The 17,151-nt window shown below is 36.1% G+C and overlaps 5 protein-coding genes across 5 annotated transcripts; 4 read left to right on the forward strand and 1 right to left on the reverse strand.

Annotated features, from left to right (window-relative positions):
* The first annotated feature begins 1,230 nt into the window (after positions 1–1,230).
* On the forward strand, positions 1,231–5,182 carry LOC111789722 (NADH dehydrogenase [ubiquinone] flavoprotein 2, mitochondrial-like). Its single transcript, XM_023670394.1, has 10 exons — positions 1,231–1,353; positions 1,430–1,462; positions 1,573–1,638; positions 2,531–2,647; positions 3,477–3,554; positions 3,673–3,778; positions 4,082–4,128; positions 4,411–4,488; positions 4,591–4,656; positions 4,784–5,182. Exons 1-10 carry the CDS (start codon positions 1,297–1,299, stop codon positions 4,889–4,891), a joined length of 756 nt encoding a protein of 251 aa, XP_023526162.1. The 5' UTR covers positions 1,231–1,296; the 3' UTR covers positions 4,892–5,182.
* An 850-nt stretch (positions 5,183–6,032) lies between these two features.
* LOC111789605 (calcineurin subunit B-like) lies at positions 6,033–8,857 on the forward strand. The gene is made up of 6 exons (XM_023670226.1): positions 6,033–6,473; positions 6,569–6,693; positions 6,816–6,912; positions 7,723–7,832; positions 7,948–8,022; positions 8,591–8,857. Exons 1-6 carry the CDS (start codon positions 6,404–6,406, stop codon positions 8,639–8,641), a joined length of 528 nt encoding a protein of 175 aa, XP_023525994.1. The 5' UTR covers positions 6,033–6,403; the 3' UTR covers positions 8,642–8,857.
* A 112-nt stretch (positions 8,858–8,969) lies between these two features.
* LOC111789606 lies at positions 8,970–10,671 on the forward strand. The gene is made up of 2 exons (XM_023670227.1): positions 8,970–10,105; positions 10,390–10,671. The coding sequence occupies exons 1-2, from the start codon at positions 9,758–9,760 to the stop codon at positions 10,510–10,512; spliced, it is 471 nt and encodes a 156-aa protein (XP_023525995.1). The 5' UTR covers positions 8,970–9,757; the 3' UTR covers positions 10,513–10,671.
* Positions 10,672–11,088: 417 nt separating this feature from the next.
* On the forward strand, positions 11,089–12,293 carry LOC111790978 (triphosphate tunel metalloenzyme 3-like). Its single transcript, XM_023672128.1, has one exon. It carries the CDS (start codon positions 11,188–11,190, stop codon positions 11,974–11,976), a length of 789 nt encoding a protein of 262 aa, XP_023527896.1. The 5' UTR covers positions 11,089–11,187; the 3' UTR covers positions 11,977–12,293.
* A 120-nt stretch (positions 12,294–12,413) lies between these two features.
* On the reverse strand, positions 12,414–16,879 carry LOC111790977 (COBW domain-containing protein 1). The gene is made up of 10 exons (XM_023672126.1): positions 16,427–16,879; positions 15,759–15,824; positions 15,491–15,671; positions 15,165–15,361; positions 14,375–14,425; positions 14,196–14,287; positions 13,791–13,927; positions 13,295–13,377; positions 12,875–12,979; positions 12,414–12,640 (listed from the first exon to the last, which is right to left on the reverse strand). Exons 1-10 carry the CDS (start codon positions 16,742–16,744, stop codon positions 12,503–12,505), a joined length of 1,368 nt encoding a protein of 455 aa, XP_023527894.1. The 5' UTR covers positions 16,745–16,879; the 3' UTR covers positions 12,414–12,502.
* Positions 16,880–17,151: the final 272 nt, after the last annotated feature.

Below are 17,151 nucleotides of genomic sequence, written 5' to 3' on the forward strand. Positions count from 1 at the left end.
ATTAATTTTTTAAATTTATAAATTTATAAATATAAATTAAATATTTTGTAGTTCAGTTCTATACGAACTCATTATATAGGACACTCTAACTCACATGTTTCCACATCAACGATTTGAATCAAATCATAACTACATGAATAATGTTATCATTTATAACAATTACAAGGCTAACTATATGAATAATGTTTTCCGGATAAAACATTATTAACCGAACATAATCTTTCCATATATCAATAACATTTGGTGAAAAATTACAACAATAACCTTAGATTTTTCATAGAATGGATATGGTTAATTGGTACTAAAATAATCAAAATCATTATAAAGATTAAACAATTAAGAATGAGACTTTATGACACAAATTTCAACACATGCAAACACAACAATTTCACCCTACCAACCCGTAAGTATGTCAACGGTGGTTCACTTCCAGTTTCAAATTCAAATTGATGCTATTGAAATCAGCCTAGCCGATCGTTTCTATGTTCAACTCAATCAGATTTCAATTGCATCAATGATATTTCATTCATTCAGAAACAAAGCTTAAAGCCTGTTCATTGAGTCATCAACGATGCTTAATATTATTTATCGTCTAAAAATGGTAGCTATATTGATCTTAAATAGGTCATAAATGATTTCAAGATGGTTTAAGTGGTTGAAACGAGCCAAGTATCACGATCATGCTCGTCCAAGGCGTGTTGCCCATGGCCGCATGCCCATGACATGCCCAACCCTTTATGTCTTTTCATATTCTAGTGTTTTACTTTTGTATTTTTTAGGAAGTATGACGTTTCAGAAATATCATGTCTAGACTTGTCAGACATGAAATGCCTTAGAATGTACTATAAGGGGATACGACTAGTTGTCAACTTCTCCCTACCCAAGGTTATATATTGTGAGCCGTTGTTATTTCTCTCTTGCTTGCTTATATAATGTCTCTTTCAAAAATCTCTCTTGCGAAAATCTCTCTCTGCCCTCGTTTTCTAAAACCTTCCCTTAAAATCGAGGCCAGAGGCTCGAGCATATGTCGCTTGGCCGTAGGCGACCCAAGAACGAATTGGCTTAGCTCACTTGTAATTGGAAAGTGAGTGTAGCACAATAGCAAGTTCCTTGCCATCAAAAGTGTGATTGTGACACCAAGTAGACCTATTAGAGATCTATTTTTAAATTATTATTATTTTTATTTTTATTTGACTAATACTATTTTAGTGCAAATTCTCATATACATATGGAGTCTGAGTTTGAATCGAGCTCCATTTCCAGGCCCTAAATCCATCTCTCTCGTTCTCACCCAAAATGCTACCTCGCCTGGCTGCCAATCGTCTAGCCGGAATCCGTCAAAGTTTCCGTCAGGTTTTATCTCACTTTCTCTTTCACTCTCTTCCATTCCCCGATTGCCTTCCCTAATTTGAGTTTTTGTCTGCTGCAGACTTCGCGATGCTTCTCAACTGCCCTTAACTATGTGAGTTCATGACTGTTGTGCTTTGTTTTCTTGATTTCTTCGCTGTGTTGTGTGAATTGAGTGAAATGTACAATTTTTGTGTTGAGATAATGAATTTTAACGTGTTGCAGCATATAGATACGCCGGATAACAATTCCGATCTTCCCTGGGAATTCTCCGAGACGAACAAAAACAAGGTTGGTGTTTTGAATGCTCTCGGAATTTGAGGATTTCTGGCGTTTTTGTTCCAAGACGGGAATGTTTTAACCTTTATTGATCTAGGAAATCTGGATGCCTTCTAGATCGATATTCTTCTGTATTTGGCTTGTCTTTTGACAAATTTTTTTATAAAAAAAGATAGAGGATTATTCTGCTAATTTGATTGAACAACCGGAAAGGATGTAGGAGACTTGCTACGATATGTTGTTTATAGCCATGTTTTGCTTCGAGCCCATCAATTTTATGGCACATCCTCTTATCTAAACAAGAAAGGAAAGAGCAATGCAAGTGTGAGACCAATGTATGTAACTAGGATGATGCAATGGATACCTCCGCATATCTTTTTGGGATCTTTGATGGTTAGAATGTTGCTGTGGAGGATTTAACCAAAATAATAGACAATAGACATGATTCCACAAAAGGATTGATAGATAGTGCTTAAAAGTCTTCTTTCCCCACCCGGACATGAAACCGCAATATCCTATCATCGTGGGTTCTGTATTTGATGATTGATACAATGAAGTAGTGTCTGCATCGTTGTTTTCATCACATGCTGTGCTTTTAGAAACTGATTCTAGAAAACCTTATTATCACAAAAATGTGATGAAGATTTAAAATCATCTTTGACATTGTGTCATGGACAGAAGCTTAACTCTCTTTTTTGTTTGTAAAGAGAGATTTTCTAGTGGGCTTAATATTCATTGGGACGTTTCTATACTGGGTTTTACAACCATTCCTACTGATTTTTGCTTGATTTTTTATTTTTAGTTTTATGGTTTAATATTGTTGTACAGAATAGGGATAGATGTTCGCTTTAACTTCATATCATCAAAGAAATTATATGGTTTAGTTTACCGTATTCATGTGCAGGTTGCAGAGATATTATCCCACTACCCCTCCAACTATAAACAATCTGCTGTCATTCCTTTGTTAGATCTTGCACAACAGCAGCATGGAGGATGGCTTCCTGTTTCTGCAATGAATGCAGTATGTTGGCCTATACTTTGAAGTTTCTCTTTAATTTGACGTCGTGTCAGTAATTTGGAGCATTCCCAAAAATGAATGAATGCTTTAATATTGATAGAGGAAAATGCAGGAGAAAACCTTTTGATATTAAAATTACTATTGCACTCAAACAATACAGAAAAAGTCCAATATATAGACAGGAACTTGGTAGAAAACTCCTGCTGCTACAGAAAACATGAAAACAGAGGAACCTTTTGTCTTGCTGCACACAAATAGTCGTGTTGTGCATAGCATCCAAAAGTTATCTTGAATATAGCTCCCAGTCCCAAGGAACCTTTTGTCTCCCCAGGTTTTGTTCAGCTTCTGTTGAAATAACAACTACCTTTTAGGTCAAGGATATAAAGGCATCCCAGATCTTAATTATAAATTAGAAAAAGATATCCCTGAGCTTGGCTAATTTGAACTACTTTTCCCAACTTCACCCTTTGGAACAAGACAAGCGCATCTCAAAATTGGGAGCGTCTTCAAAAGAAAATAATCTAAAAAACTAAATAAGGCGATTTTTTACTGAGGAAATTCATGCTCTCCAAATTCTTAAATTATACAATTGCTTCTTTTTCTATATTTAAATTTGTCATGTACAGCTATTTACAATTCATTTGCTTTCCATTATTTGGGAGACTCGTAATAAGACGAAGCCTCTTCAAATCTATTTGTTCTTAATCACAAAGGAATGCACTTTCGGTTGGTTGGAAGTTTATTGTATTAATAGGAAACTTATTTAAGTCTTTGGTTATGATGAATGTTATGTTCATATTTCATTGTAAAGGTACTTTTATGATTGACTCAGGTAGCTAAGGTTGTAGAGGTTGCTCCCGTCCGTGTATATGAAGTTGCAACATTTTATTCAATGTTTAATCGAGCAAAGGTGAGAGAATAAAATAAGTCTATATTGTTTCTTCATTTATATTTGGATTTCTAGTATATAAATTTAAAAATTGTGTGGCTACCAACAAACCTGCTGAACTTCATCAATTGATTTTCAGGTAGGCAAGTACCACTTATTAGTTTGTGGCACTACTCCATGTATGATTCGTGGCTCTCGGGAAATAGAAGAGGCTTTACTGAAGCACTTGGGAGTGAAGCGCAACGGTGAGTGTTATGTAGCTGTTTGCTCATGAAAGGCCATGGTAGAATTCATAATTATTGCAAGCGATTAGAAGTCTAGAGTTGAACTTAATCAACTTATTACTGTTCAGCTGGTCCCTATATGTTCAAAATATTTGATCCACATGAACATCAATCCAAATTTTTACAACAAAGCTTTTAGAATAATAATCACGACTATGTTGTTGATACAAAGTTATTTACTTTTTCTTATTTTGCAATTTATACATTAAAACCTCGAAGGTATATAGATCTGAAGATAGCCCATAATATGTTTGTGATGTGCAGAAGTAACAAAGGATGGTCTGTTCTCTGTTGGAGAAATGGAATGCATGGTGCGATTACTCTTTTCTCTTATTCTATTTCCTTGGCATCATCCCCGACCTTCTTATATACTTTTCTAATGAATAACCAAATTTTCATTGAGAAAAAATGAAAGAAAACGAGGTCATACAAAAAGAAAGCCCACAAATGGTGGAGACAAACTACCAAGAGGGCCGATTATTAGTACTTCAGCTTGATTTGTCTTTTGGCCTGTTTGTTTTTGGTATTTATGTCTGGCAATGTGTTGAGTTATCTACGTTAATGATGATCTGCTATCTGCTTATTTTCTGTAGGGATGTTGTGTTAATGCTCCAATGATCACAGTCGCCGATTACTCGAACGGATCTGAAGGATACACATACAATTACTATGTGGGTGCAGCATAATATTTTCATTTATCCAACGCAAAATAGACTCATTGTGCTGAAATCACAAGTATTATCTTGAATTCATGTGTTTTTCTTCATTTTCAGGAAGATGTCACTCCTAAACGGGTCGTTGAGATAGTGGAGATGTTGAGAAGAGGGGAGAAACCACCGGTAAGGAAATTAACTAGCTAGCCTAGCTGATGTCGATGTCGAAATGTCGAGTTCCCTTTCTAGTTATCAGATTTCCTTCATGATGTCTTGCATGATCTAATATGTAACATCCATACCCCATATTCAGCACGGAACACAAAACCCAGGACGCATACGTTGTGGACCAGAAGGAGGAAACACGACTTTGTTAAGCGACCCAAAACCGCCTCCGTGCCGGGATCTTGATGCTTGCTGAAAAGCCTCTATTTATTTCATCCAATAATATGCAAATCTGGGATGTTTTCAATCAATCAAGCTGCCATAGATTGTTGGTTTGATTAATAGCTATTTTGTCAAATCTCATCCACCTTCCAGAAAGGAAAAGTTCATATTTTCTACCACCAGAATGGATTCCGGTGGACTTTTCAGTAACACGCAACGGTTTCATGTCCTGTTGTCCAAGCTATGCATGCTTCATTTTTTGGAATATTGTATAAACTACAGACGACTTCAGCTGTTTTTATGCATATCAAATTTAGATAATTCTCTAGAAATATAGGTAAAAATGTTTAACTATGATTCTATAAGTTTAAATTTAAATATTAGTCCAAACATATATATTAACTATGGTTAGGATCACTCTCATTCAGATATGGTTGCATTTACATATGTCCACCAACTTCCACATTGGCCATCTCTAAACCACATCCTATTGAAAGAGATTTCGCTATTTTGTATTCAAATTCGTGAAGGCCTCTTTCAATATTTTGTAACATCGCATGACCCGAATTTGGACCATGATTTAGAATTTAGATTGGGCACCTAGTCCAAATCGGTCATGAGTGTTACAGTGTTACAAATGGTATCTCCAAGGAGGTGTTACAAATGGTATCTTCAAGGAGGTGTAGTGTTGAGATATAATATTTGGAGAATATATTATTTATGGAATATATCTTAGATATTATATCTTAATATTTTTTCTTTTATGATTTGATTTATAGTATATTTTATTTTATTCTCACTATTTAATTAGTTTATATTTTCTTAGTGACAGGTATTAATTGCTAATTTGTATCTTATTTAAAGCTTATGAATATTAATGAGAACACACACCTTCTATCCTATTTCTATTTCTCGTTCTTAACATGTAGTCTCGAGAAGAACAATGTCCGAGTAAAAGAAAGAATACATGAATTAATTGATATTACATTTGGGTTTAGGGGTGATTTTGTGAGTGGTATTTTTGTTTTGTTTATAATTTTTGTTATTGTGTTTTGTTTGTGATTTGAGTTCCCATCTCTTTCTTTGCAAAATAAAATAAAATAAAATAAAATAAATAAACACTTTGAAGACATTTATAACAATTTCAATAAATACTAAACATGTTTTTAAAAAATTAATTATAATACTTTCAGAATAATTTCTGAACATGTCCTGAAATCGAACAAAAGCAGCCGAATTCGGAGTTCTCCGCCCCAGATCGGCCACTACTCGGATCCTTTTACCATTTCTGATCACTTTCTGTTTGGGTTCGTGGAAAATTTTCTGATCAATCAACGAATTACTCCACAGAATTCAATAAGTTCGTTCTCTGAAGTTTGACGAGTTTCTGATCCTCGGTGATTTCCACAGTTGTTTTGATTTCGCCTCTTTCTGTAGCAAATTCTAGGCAATCTTCCTCCGTACAAATTGCCTACATTTTGCTACTTCTTCCTCGAGGTGAGAACGTAGATTTTGATTTGCGTTCATTGAATCTCAGCGACGAACAATGGGAAATTCCTCCTCGATGCTCACTCAATATGATATTGAAGAAGTTCAACAGCACTGCGATAATCTGTGTGAGTGTTTTCGATTTCTGTTCTTTGTTCTTTCTTTGGATACTCTACGCTTCTAATTTTTCTCGGTTCTCGTTCATTTTGGGTCTGCAATTCAGTTACGCAACAAGAAATAGTGTCACTGTATCAGAGATTTTGTCAACTCGATCGAAACTCAAAGGGATACATCTTGTCCGACGAGTTCTTATCAGTCCCAGAATTCGCTATGAATCCTCTTTCTCAGGTTATTTGAACGATGTCTATGATTAATTTCTTGAAATAGTTAGATTCTGAGCCTGAGTTTGCGAAGTTCGTGTACTAAAATTGGTGAATGATAGTTTATCCTTTTCTTTTGGTATTCCCCAGAGGGTGCTGAAGATGGTTGATGGTTTGAACTTCAAAGATTTCGTGGCATTTTTGTCTGCATTTAGTGCTAAAGCTAGCATCCAACGTAAAATTGAATGTACGTATAAAATGCAGTCTTCCAATTGTTTAGATCCTGTCTGATAACACTCGACATTGGCTTGTTTGATAGTGTTCTCTTGTAATTCAAAAGTCATTTTCAAAGTTTGGAGCAGAATTTTGGTTTATATTTCCGACTTTCCATACTTGATTGTACACCCTTTATCACATGATTTAGACATTCTAATATTTAAACAGAATGTTTAAGATCATTTTTTCCCCTTTTGCACTTCTGTCAAAACAATGCTAGTATTCTTATGTTTTCGATTCGATGGTGTTAGGAATTGGGAAATAACTATCCAATTTGATTGTAGTGTTCTTCCAGAAGTATGAAACAGTGAGAAAAAGTTGTCAAATGGGATTCTATTGAGGAGTTTTCAAATTCAACGTATTGTAATTGACTCATTAGGGCCTAGGAAGATAGAGTAACGTAGTGAATTTGGTTTTTTTTCTTAGTTAATGTACGGTTTTTGATCCTAAAAGTTATGTGCATGATTTTGAGTAGCCATTTTGATATTTTCTTGGATAGTGTAAGAGTATTGGGTCAAAGTGTATATCTTCGAACTTTTTGATCAATTAGGTGCGGGAAGGTATTTCACCAAGTTGGACTATAAACTTCTCTCTTAAATAGCATTCTTTCTTTCTAGTGGAGGGGGGCTGCCTTTAGTAGTTATATCTCCTTCAGGGCACTCTTTCATTGTTTTTTTCTTTTCTTGTTCTTTATTACAGCCACTAACATTATACTCTTTTAACGTATTACAAATTTGAGTAGCTAAAATCTTTTCTTTATAATTTGTTCTTGTTTCACTAGTTATGTTCAAAGTGTACGATGTGGACTTTAATGGGAAGGTGTCTTTCAATGACATAATAGAAGTGCTACAGGATTTGTCTGGTCCCTTCATGTCTGATGACCAAAGAAAGGTACTCAAGACGCTGCACTAAATCTTAGGAGGCACTCACTGGGAGATTTGTATATATTTTCCATAGCTCATGATATGGCATGTTCTAAAGTTTTGCCCTTTTATCTCTTCTGCAGCAAGTCTTGAGCCAACTTCTGGAGGAAGCAGGTTACTCAAAGGAATCCCAGTTAACTCAGGAGGATTTCGTTATGGTTTGTTCTTACTAGCATAAATCTCACTGTGTTTCATTTGGACCAACGAGGCATAGTGACATGCTTATCTGACACTATACAAACACAAAAATAATTGATACTTATTTGAAACTTGGATTAATCAAATTGAAAAAATGTGTACATAAATCGCCTAAAATTAACCAAATATCACCACAAAGATAAAGTAGCTGAAATGTCGAGGAAACACATGAATAGTAATTAACATTCACAATCATATTTGAAGTCTTATTATCAATAACAGTAGCTCGTTGCTGAAGTTTAGTCCTTTCAAATCTAAACTTGCTGATTCTTCAGCATCTGAACAAACACGTTCCACCTAATCATGGTCGAGTTGCTTCTTTTCTACACTTTAGAAGAACTACTTCATTGTTCACCACATGGTCTCTAACTCTATGTCAACTATTCCATGAATTTTGAGATCCCGTATAAACTATTATTGTACGGCCTTCTGTCATCTGAACTTGCTGAGAATCATTCATAATTTGCTTGATTCATATATTTCTTGTGCTGCAATATATATGTTATATGTATTTTTGTTCTTTTGCAGATTCTTGGCAATTCTGGCCTGAAAATGGAGGTTGAGGTGCCTGTCGATTAAGATGGTGAAGTTTGGAAACGATAGATTACTAGCTGAAGCATCATATGTCAATGTCTTTCTCAAGCAATGTTCATTGTCGATGGACAACTTCAATTCCTCAAACATGTTCATTTATGCAATTATTTACTCAACTTAAGCCTGTGGCTCGTCTTTTTGTAGACAGATATTGATCTCAAAGATTACGAACTATCTTAATGAAAATCTCCCTAAAACCAATTATTTCTTGTCAAATTTGCATCAACTACCGTCTCTAACTTCGACTGATCTCAGAAGATCGAGCGATTGAGACATGATAAGTAGGAGAAATCTATTATCATAAACTGAGGGAATCTGATTAGCCATTTAGATTGTCTTAGATGTATGTATGTATGTATGAGGATCATCTGAATTGGTTCTGGGTATTCATTATACAATATACTTCCTAAGACCATCATATTTGGCTTATATGGTGAAGATAAGGTTGATGGTTTTAATATGCTGCAGGGTTTTGATGACGCCAAAGCTTCTGTAGAAATGGAGCCAAAACCTGCCAGCGTGTAGCGACAATCCTCCAAAAGCCGCCATTAGAGACGCATGGTATCCACCGACTTACCATCTTCATCCCGATGACAGGTTTTACTCTAAACGCTTCATCTTGAGAAATGTGCAGCAAATTTTGGTATGTTCTCTTGAGTCTATTTCTTGTATCATTGAAGCTTGGTTACTTGCCACTGCAACCCTCTCAGATAAGCAACATTCATTCACATGTCACAATCATGTCTCCTACCCAACCGCTTCATTTTTTTCCTTTTTTCTTTTTTTTCTTTTCCTCCCTTAATCTCTCGTTTGTTGAGAACATGAAAAGTATAAAGCTTTTCGACGTGTTTTATTTTTCCAATACTGTTGAAGCTAAACTTTATTATCATCCACTTCACATTCTCCATAGGCACTGTTTCCCAAGGACAACCTCCTCTCCCTCCCTCTCTCTCTCTCTCTCTCTCTCTCTCTCTCTCTCTCTCTCCCCGAAGCCCAAGTAAGAAAAAGTCTTCTTGTGTTCCACCTTCACACCACAACCGAGAGAGCTTACGAACTGGCCTCAGAAATTGGTGAAGCTGACTGTTTTCTAAGGCAGCTACAATGGCAGAACACCAAAAACGCCCTGTTGGGCATGGATTGGAAGTAGTAGATGATTCACGCCATGAGAAGGCTTTATTAAGAGCATTTGATCAAAATGGGGTTTCGAGAAACTCATCAAAAGACGGTCCCAGTTGGAGAGTTGAACCTTGTGAAGTTGAGAAGATCAGTAGAAGACTGAGCCTTCTTGAAGAAGATACTAGAGCTATGAAGAAAGCTTTGTTTGAGAGTTTGGAGGAAAGAAGAAATCTGGTGTATGAGATAAACCAGCAATTTCAGAGCATAAGCAAACACCATCAACTCTGTAACGAGGTAGCTGAAGATCATGATGAGACACTCCAACTCCCTGAGGTAAAATGCTTTGAATCTTCTGATATACTTCAAATCTCTTGAATTCATACTTCGAATGGAATATAGAATATAGATTGTCTGAACATTGTTTGCAGAACAAAGAGAGCTTGTTTTTGTTTTGTTTTACATGAATTCCATAGCCTCGCTGTGGATGAAAGAATAGGATTAGGAACTGAAATTCATAGATACACATTAAGGTTTGCATCATTTTGTTTCATTACTTACTTAAAGCCCTCAGCTCCTATATGACTGATCGATCTTATGTGGTATGGTGGAGAAAACAGGAATGGAGAAGTGGTGTTGGCCTATCACAAATCTTTCACCACCAACCAAATATATCTCTCGTCTTCAAACATTTCAAACCAAATTTGTTGGCATTCACTGATTATCTTCCAACAGAAAAATGATCTATTTGGAGAGACTCGAAGAATGTAAGTATTCCGAGTTCGTCTTTTAACCAATTGAGCTATATTTAGGCTGGCTATTACAGTGAAATGAATTCATCTTCATCTTTGATGTAATTTTTCATCTTCATCTTTGATGTAATTTTACGGCACGTGANTTTTTTTTTTTTTTTTTTTTTTTTTTTTTTTTTTTTTTTGTTTATAACTTAACTTTAATCCTTCGACTTTTAATAACAATTGCTTGATTATAAAGAATTTAAACGAGAAAGGCATGCACACCCGCCTACCTGATGGCCCTAACTAAACTCAAATTTGGGTTCTTTTCGATTAATAAATTGATGTGCCAAGAACATCGAATAAATCTTTGTTACATCCAAACCTATAAGTTACGATATAGCATCTGTTAAGTTCCCAATAATTTTTTTAAAAAAATAACTTGAGGATACTTTTAAAAATATTTAATAGAAATGTTTGTTACTCTCAATATTATTATTTTTTTTTTTTTTAAAAGGGCTATTTAATTTAATTTAATTTTTTTAAAAAAATAATAATAAAATGATTTTTGAGTGGGAAATCCAAAAGAAGAGTTTAGGAAGCAAAGAGGATGATGATATGATCGGAAGTGGTTCAAATTGAAAGCCTAATCCAATTATTTTCTCCGCCCAAAACCTCTTAACAATGAGTCTCCGATTGATTCCGAATTCCGGCCACTCCTTCCATCTCCGCCGCCCCACATTCCTCCGCTTCAACAACCATCGCCTGAGAGTTTTCTCACCGCCCAAACACAATCCCTCTCTTTCACTCCGCGCAGAATCCAGCGCCAGAGAGCGTTTCTCCAACCTAAATGAACCACCAATGGAGGTCGAAGTAAAGCTCCGCCTTCCAGATTCTTCATCTCACCAGAAACTCTCCGATCTTCTCTCTCCTCACCACATCAAGACGCACAATCAACAGAACATCTTCTTCGACGGCGCCAACGCCGAGCTCTCCTCCAGCCTCGCCGTTCTCCGCATCCGATTCTACGATGATGACAGCCACTGCATCCTCTCTCTCAAAGCGAAACCTGTAATCTCCGGCGGAATCAGCCGCATCGAAGAACATGAAGAACCGCTGGAGCCGTCGATCGGCCGCGCCTGCGTGGAGGAACCAAATCGTATGCAGTTGATGGAATGGTCGAAGATTTTGGAGAGAGTGAAAAAGGAGTACGGGATTGGGAGAGAGGGATTCGTGTGCTTGGGAGGATTCAGGAACGTGAGAAGAGTTTATGAATGGAAGGGATTGAAATTGGAATTGGATGAAACTATTTTCGATTTCGGAAGGAATTATGAGATGGAATGCGAGAGTGAGGAACCGGAACGAGTTATGGATTTGTTGGAAGGGTTTTTGAAGGAGAACGGGATCGATTATTCGTATTCGGAGGCTTCCAAGTTCGCAATTTTTCGATCCGGGAAGTTGCCAACCTTCTGAAACTTTTCTGTTTCCATTTGTTTGGTTTCTTTTCCCACATAATCAAGTTGTACTTTTTCAATCAAAACATGATTAACCATCGCCCGACACCGACACGTTCACGATAAGTCTTCAACAAACTCAAACTTCATTTTTATTTTTCGCCCACTTTTGCAACTTGATCAAATGTTCGGCCACATGCCATCCATACATGCAAGTTTGCTCGCTACGTTCTAGCTAATTTACCTCTATTCTATGCCAAATCATGTAGCTCACTCGAGCCAAAGTCCTTCGAATGTAATATCATACTATCATCCCATCATTGTGATTCTCAACAATACTATTACACCTCTCTATTACACCTCTCGATGATCGATCACCTACCTTTTGAATGGATTGATTCGATTCATCAATGTATTTGATAATATTGATAATATTAGTTATTGCTATCATTAAAATGGAGGAGAACAAACAAAAAACTCTATTAATGGTTCAAATGCAATATTTTTTCCAAAATCATGTTATGTTTCCATAAATAATCAGGTTATCACAGTAAACAAGCTTTGAAGCCTTTCTCCAACTCTTCTGCATCCAAGTTTTTTCCTATAAACACAATCTTGTTGATTCTCGGCTCGTCTGGACCCCATAATCGATCGGGCGAACCTTGGAATATATCATGAACACCCTGTCACACCCAACAGAAAGAACACATTACCGAACTCGAACTCGAAAAACATTCTGACGTGAAAACGAAGAGAAAGGAATTAATACCATAAATCTTCTAAAATTGACACCATGAACTAGAAAACTAAAGATGACCTAAGTTATGTTTGATGGTTTAGTGAAGCATAGATTTGTTCACAGTCATGGAACGGGAAAACATCATTAGTCATTAGTTTCATTGATTTTTCTCACTCACCTGAAACACGAATCGCTCATCCATACCCTGAACTGATAGGAGACCTTTCATCCGGTATATGTCATCACTACGGTCTAACAATAACGTACCGAGCCACATGTTTGCCTGATCGATACCAACAAAATGGTGAAAATCTTTCAGTTGAGCAAAACAAGCTAGTATTTATCGATTTTATCGATACCCATCGACATCGTATATGAAGAAACAATAGTTAAAGAAAATACTCATGAAACATTCTTAAGACGGGAAGGCATGAAAATATTATTAATCCAATGAAAAGAATACTAGAGTTCATTTTGATGACAAAAAAAAAAAAAAAAAAAAAAAAAAAAAAAAANAAAAAAAAAAAAAAAAAAAAAAAAAAAAAAAAAAAAAAAAAAAAAAAAAAAAAAAAAAAAAAAAAACCATCTCGACACCAACCTTCTCAAGATCCAAGATTCCTTCACAGACAATACTGACAGAAGAAACGCCAGGGTCGTGCGTGTGATCGTGCGAATGATGATCTGCAGTGAACAGTTGAAAAAATGACGCTAGATCAGAAAACTAAGGATGTGCAAAGACTTAGTACTACACTTCCATGATCAAGATGCTGAGCAATCTATTCAAGCATTGCATTTTGAGTAATGTGTTATAAAGTCGTAAGCAAGTTTAATTCACCAATAGGGACGTTATAAATGAGAACAAAATACGCAAGTTCTTTGTAAATTCTTGCTGTAAAATGAACTTGATTCGGTAAAACGTCAATAAAAATCTGGATGATGTTCACAGAATAGAAGGCAAAATTCATGAGGCTACCCATGTATGAACGAATCTCCAAAAGACAATTTGATTGAAGACTAGCAGGGCTGAATATAAAATGTATCAGTCAAATAATGCAGAATGGATGTGACATGATTATATGAGCGCATAATTTTACCGTGCTTGTGGTCATGTTCATGATTGTGGTGGTGATGGTCATGATCATGGTCATGGTCGTGCTCGTGCTCGTGCTCGTCATGGTGACTATGACTGGCATGGTCTTCCTTCGATTCAGTATCAATGGCACTATCTATCCTGAAAAGATGAAAAGAGGATGAGGAGAAGATCCAAACTTAACCATTCAAAATTAAGCAGGAATGGTAAGTATGAACAAATTAATTAGTACCAGGACGATAAAAAATGGCAATAAGACAAATGTAACTAACACAATAAATGGAATATAAAGGTGAATAAAAATGAATACTTGTATCCAACAAGATGTTAGCATTCAGAAAGAGTGATGACAAAAGAATCAGAGTTCTTTCAATGACGATGGAAATAATTTTAGATGGGATGAAAGTACCTCTCCAAATCAAAGCCTCCTATCCCAAGAACATAATCCAAGTCAACCTTGCCATACTTTGTCCTCTTCAGTTCAGCCATCCGGTTTATTTTCTACCATCAGAAGAAAAAAAAAACATAAATGACGTATTCGGAAGCTAATGAATCAATATACAAAAAGAAGTGTCGAGTATTACTAACCTTTATCCGTTGGACCAGATCAGCAATTTGTGGCTCGCCAACAAGATCAGTCTAGTGGTATACAGTTCATGAATTAGCCCAGCATTTTGCCCAAAAACTAAAAATTACTTCAATTAAAAATGTTAAGGTTTCTATTCTACTTTCCTTGTTTAATTCATATAGTTAGATCAGTACCATTTTTGTTCGTTCACCAAAATCATGTCCACATCTACCAAGGCTGAAATGACTCAAAATGAAATATAAAGGGATATGACTAGCTGTAAATTCTTCCAACTCGGGTTATATGCTATCTAAGTCGTGGTTGTTACTTAATTGCTTGCTAACCTATAACATGCATTCTAAAATCAATTTCCAAACGTTTTCTAAAACTTTCTGTTTCCCCATTTGCTAAAACCTTTTCTTAAGAACAGGGCTAGAGGCCGGAGACCCAAATTCTAGTTTGTTAACTTACTCGAGGGTGAGAGTAAAGGTAAGTGCTGCACAATGGCGTTGCAAGTCTTGACTGAGAGCGATTGTGACACCTAGTTAAGAGTACCACAACCAAATTTTCTAAATTACATTATCAGTTGGGCAGACATTGACATTAACTTGAATGCACAGTCCTTACAATCAGAATAACAAGCAGACTTTCTATCAAAATTGCCACGGGATTAAAAAAACTTATGGCACTAAATTTAGTGAATAAAATTGTGAGCATGCTTGGGTTTGGGGAAAAACCCAATCGCAATTTAATTTGACTTGTTTGAACATTATATCTCGAGGGGCTAAAACAGTCATCTATCATGAATACCTTGTTTACTATGATTCGATCAGCATAAGCAATTTGTTCTATAGCCTCGTTGACAATTCCTTCCGGCTTAACTTCGTCCAAGTGAAATGCTGCATGTTTGGCATCAACTAACGTGACAACACCATCCAACTTCACATCGTTAAAAACCGAGTCCTCGGCATAAAATGTCTGAATGATTGGTGATGGATTTGCCAATCCTACATATTCCAATGATGTAATAGAATATATAAGAAGACGTCACATGAAATTATCATAAATAAATACGACAGACGTGCGTTCGTTGCTACACAACGAATCCATTCTCGTGATTGAGAGACTCTTCATACCTGTAGTCTCGATCACAATATGGTCAAATTTTCCTTTCTTCTTATTAACCAGCTCTGATATCATCCGGACAAGATCACCCCTCACAGTGCAGCAAAGACATCCGTTATTCAACATAACAATATCCTCAGCACCAGTTGTTTTTGCAGCAACCAAAGAACCATCGATATCTACTTCTCCAAACTGTAGTTTTAAGACATGACACAAAGTTAAATATATAATTCAGAAGACGGAGTCGTGCGATCATGCACAGAAAGTTTTATCTCGTACCTCATTTTCAATAACCGCAATTCGCTTCCCATGCTCTGCTGTTAATATATGGTTAAGTAATGTTGTCTGCAAGATCCAAAATTTTTCTTATATTTTCCAAATAATAACCCAATGCACTGTCCACTGTTAGAAACTTAACGAAATAATCCCTCATTTTGTCCCGAAGTAGTTGACGAATAATTGCAATTCTTCTAAGCCACTTCTTTGCTTCAAAGACTCAAATTCAATCATAATCATAGTTCAACTAGCATAAACATATATCAAAGGGTTAAAGGTTCGACTCCTCTGCCCCTCATATTGTTTAACTCAAAGGGCGACAAGTAAACAAACAGCAGGATTGGAAATTTCATGGAAATGAAAAAAAGAAAAAAAAAACCCAAAACAAGGATCTATAAGATGTAAATGGAAACAAACAAAAGCCCCTAGAATTCAGAGTGAAATTCATTTAATCAATAACCTCTCTATTTTTAGGATTTGAACTATATTTTCGGAACTGATTTAGGGAAACACTCCCTTAATCCCAATCCAAACAGCATAAGACACCAAAACAACACTCCGAAGTCTACTCCGATAGTTCATAGAGAACTAAAACGGTCCAACACACAGAAACGCACGCAACCGTAGAAGAGAGAGAGAGAGAGAGAGAGAGAGAGAGAGAGAGTTCATACCTTCCCAGAACCCAAAAATCCAGTGATAATCGTAGCTGGAATCCGGTCATCGGGGGGAATCTTCGTCAATACATCGGATTCATCGCTCTCCGATGTGGGAGTAGCTGTGGAGGCGACCGAGAATCTTCGAGAGGTTCGTTTGGACGCGAGAGAGAAGTGGAGGGGGGCGAGAGGTGGTGATTGAAAAGACGTGAGAGTGAAGGTGAAAGGGCGAAAAGGGAGAAAAGCAGAAGGAAGGCGGGTAGAAATATGGTTGGAGCGGGTAGAAGTGAGGGTCATAAAAGCGGCGGAAGCAATGTCCAGAGAAATGGAAGCCATTGCCGGGGAAGTGAAGAAGATAAGAAAATGGTATCTGTATCAGAATTCAAAAGGAAGAGGAAGAAGATGAAGGATGAAGATTATTTTGAGGATGCTTCCCGATGTCGCATGCGTGCAACCCTTCTTCCTCGCCTCTAGATATTTCATTACATTTTCTTTTTTTTTTATTATTATTATTATTTATTTTTCATTTGATCTCAAAATGCAAAATTTAGCTTTTTTTTTTTTTTAGTAAAAAATGCTAAATTATTTTTTTAATATATTTGATATTAAAATATATTATTTTAAATATGGTAAGACTTTATCTCCAACTTCCAGGCATAAGACTTGCTAACGAGAATGAATCGTTCATTTCCTTGAGTAATGCATATCTCAAATTCTTACAAAAATTCATTCTAACATTCTAA

The sequence above is a fragment of the Cucurbita pepo genome, chromosome LG03, assembly GCF_002806865.2.
Source record: "Cucurbita pepo subsp. pepo cultivar mu-cu-16 chromosome LG03, ASM280686v2, whole genome shotgun sequence".
NCBI lineage: Eukaryota > Viridiplantae > Streptophyta > Magnoliopsida > Cucurbitales > Cucurbitaceae > Cucurbita > Cucurbita pepo.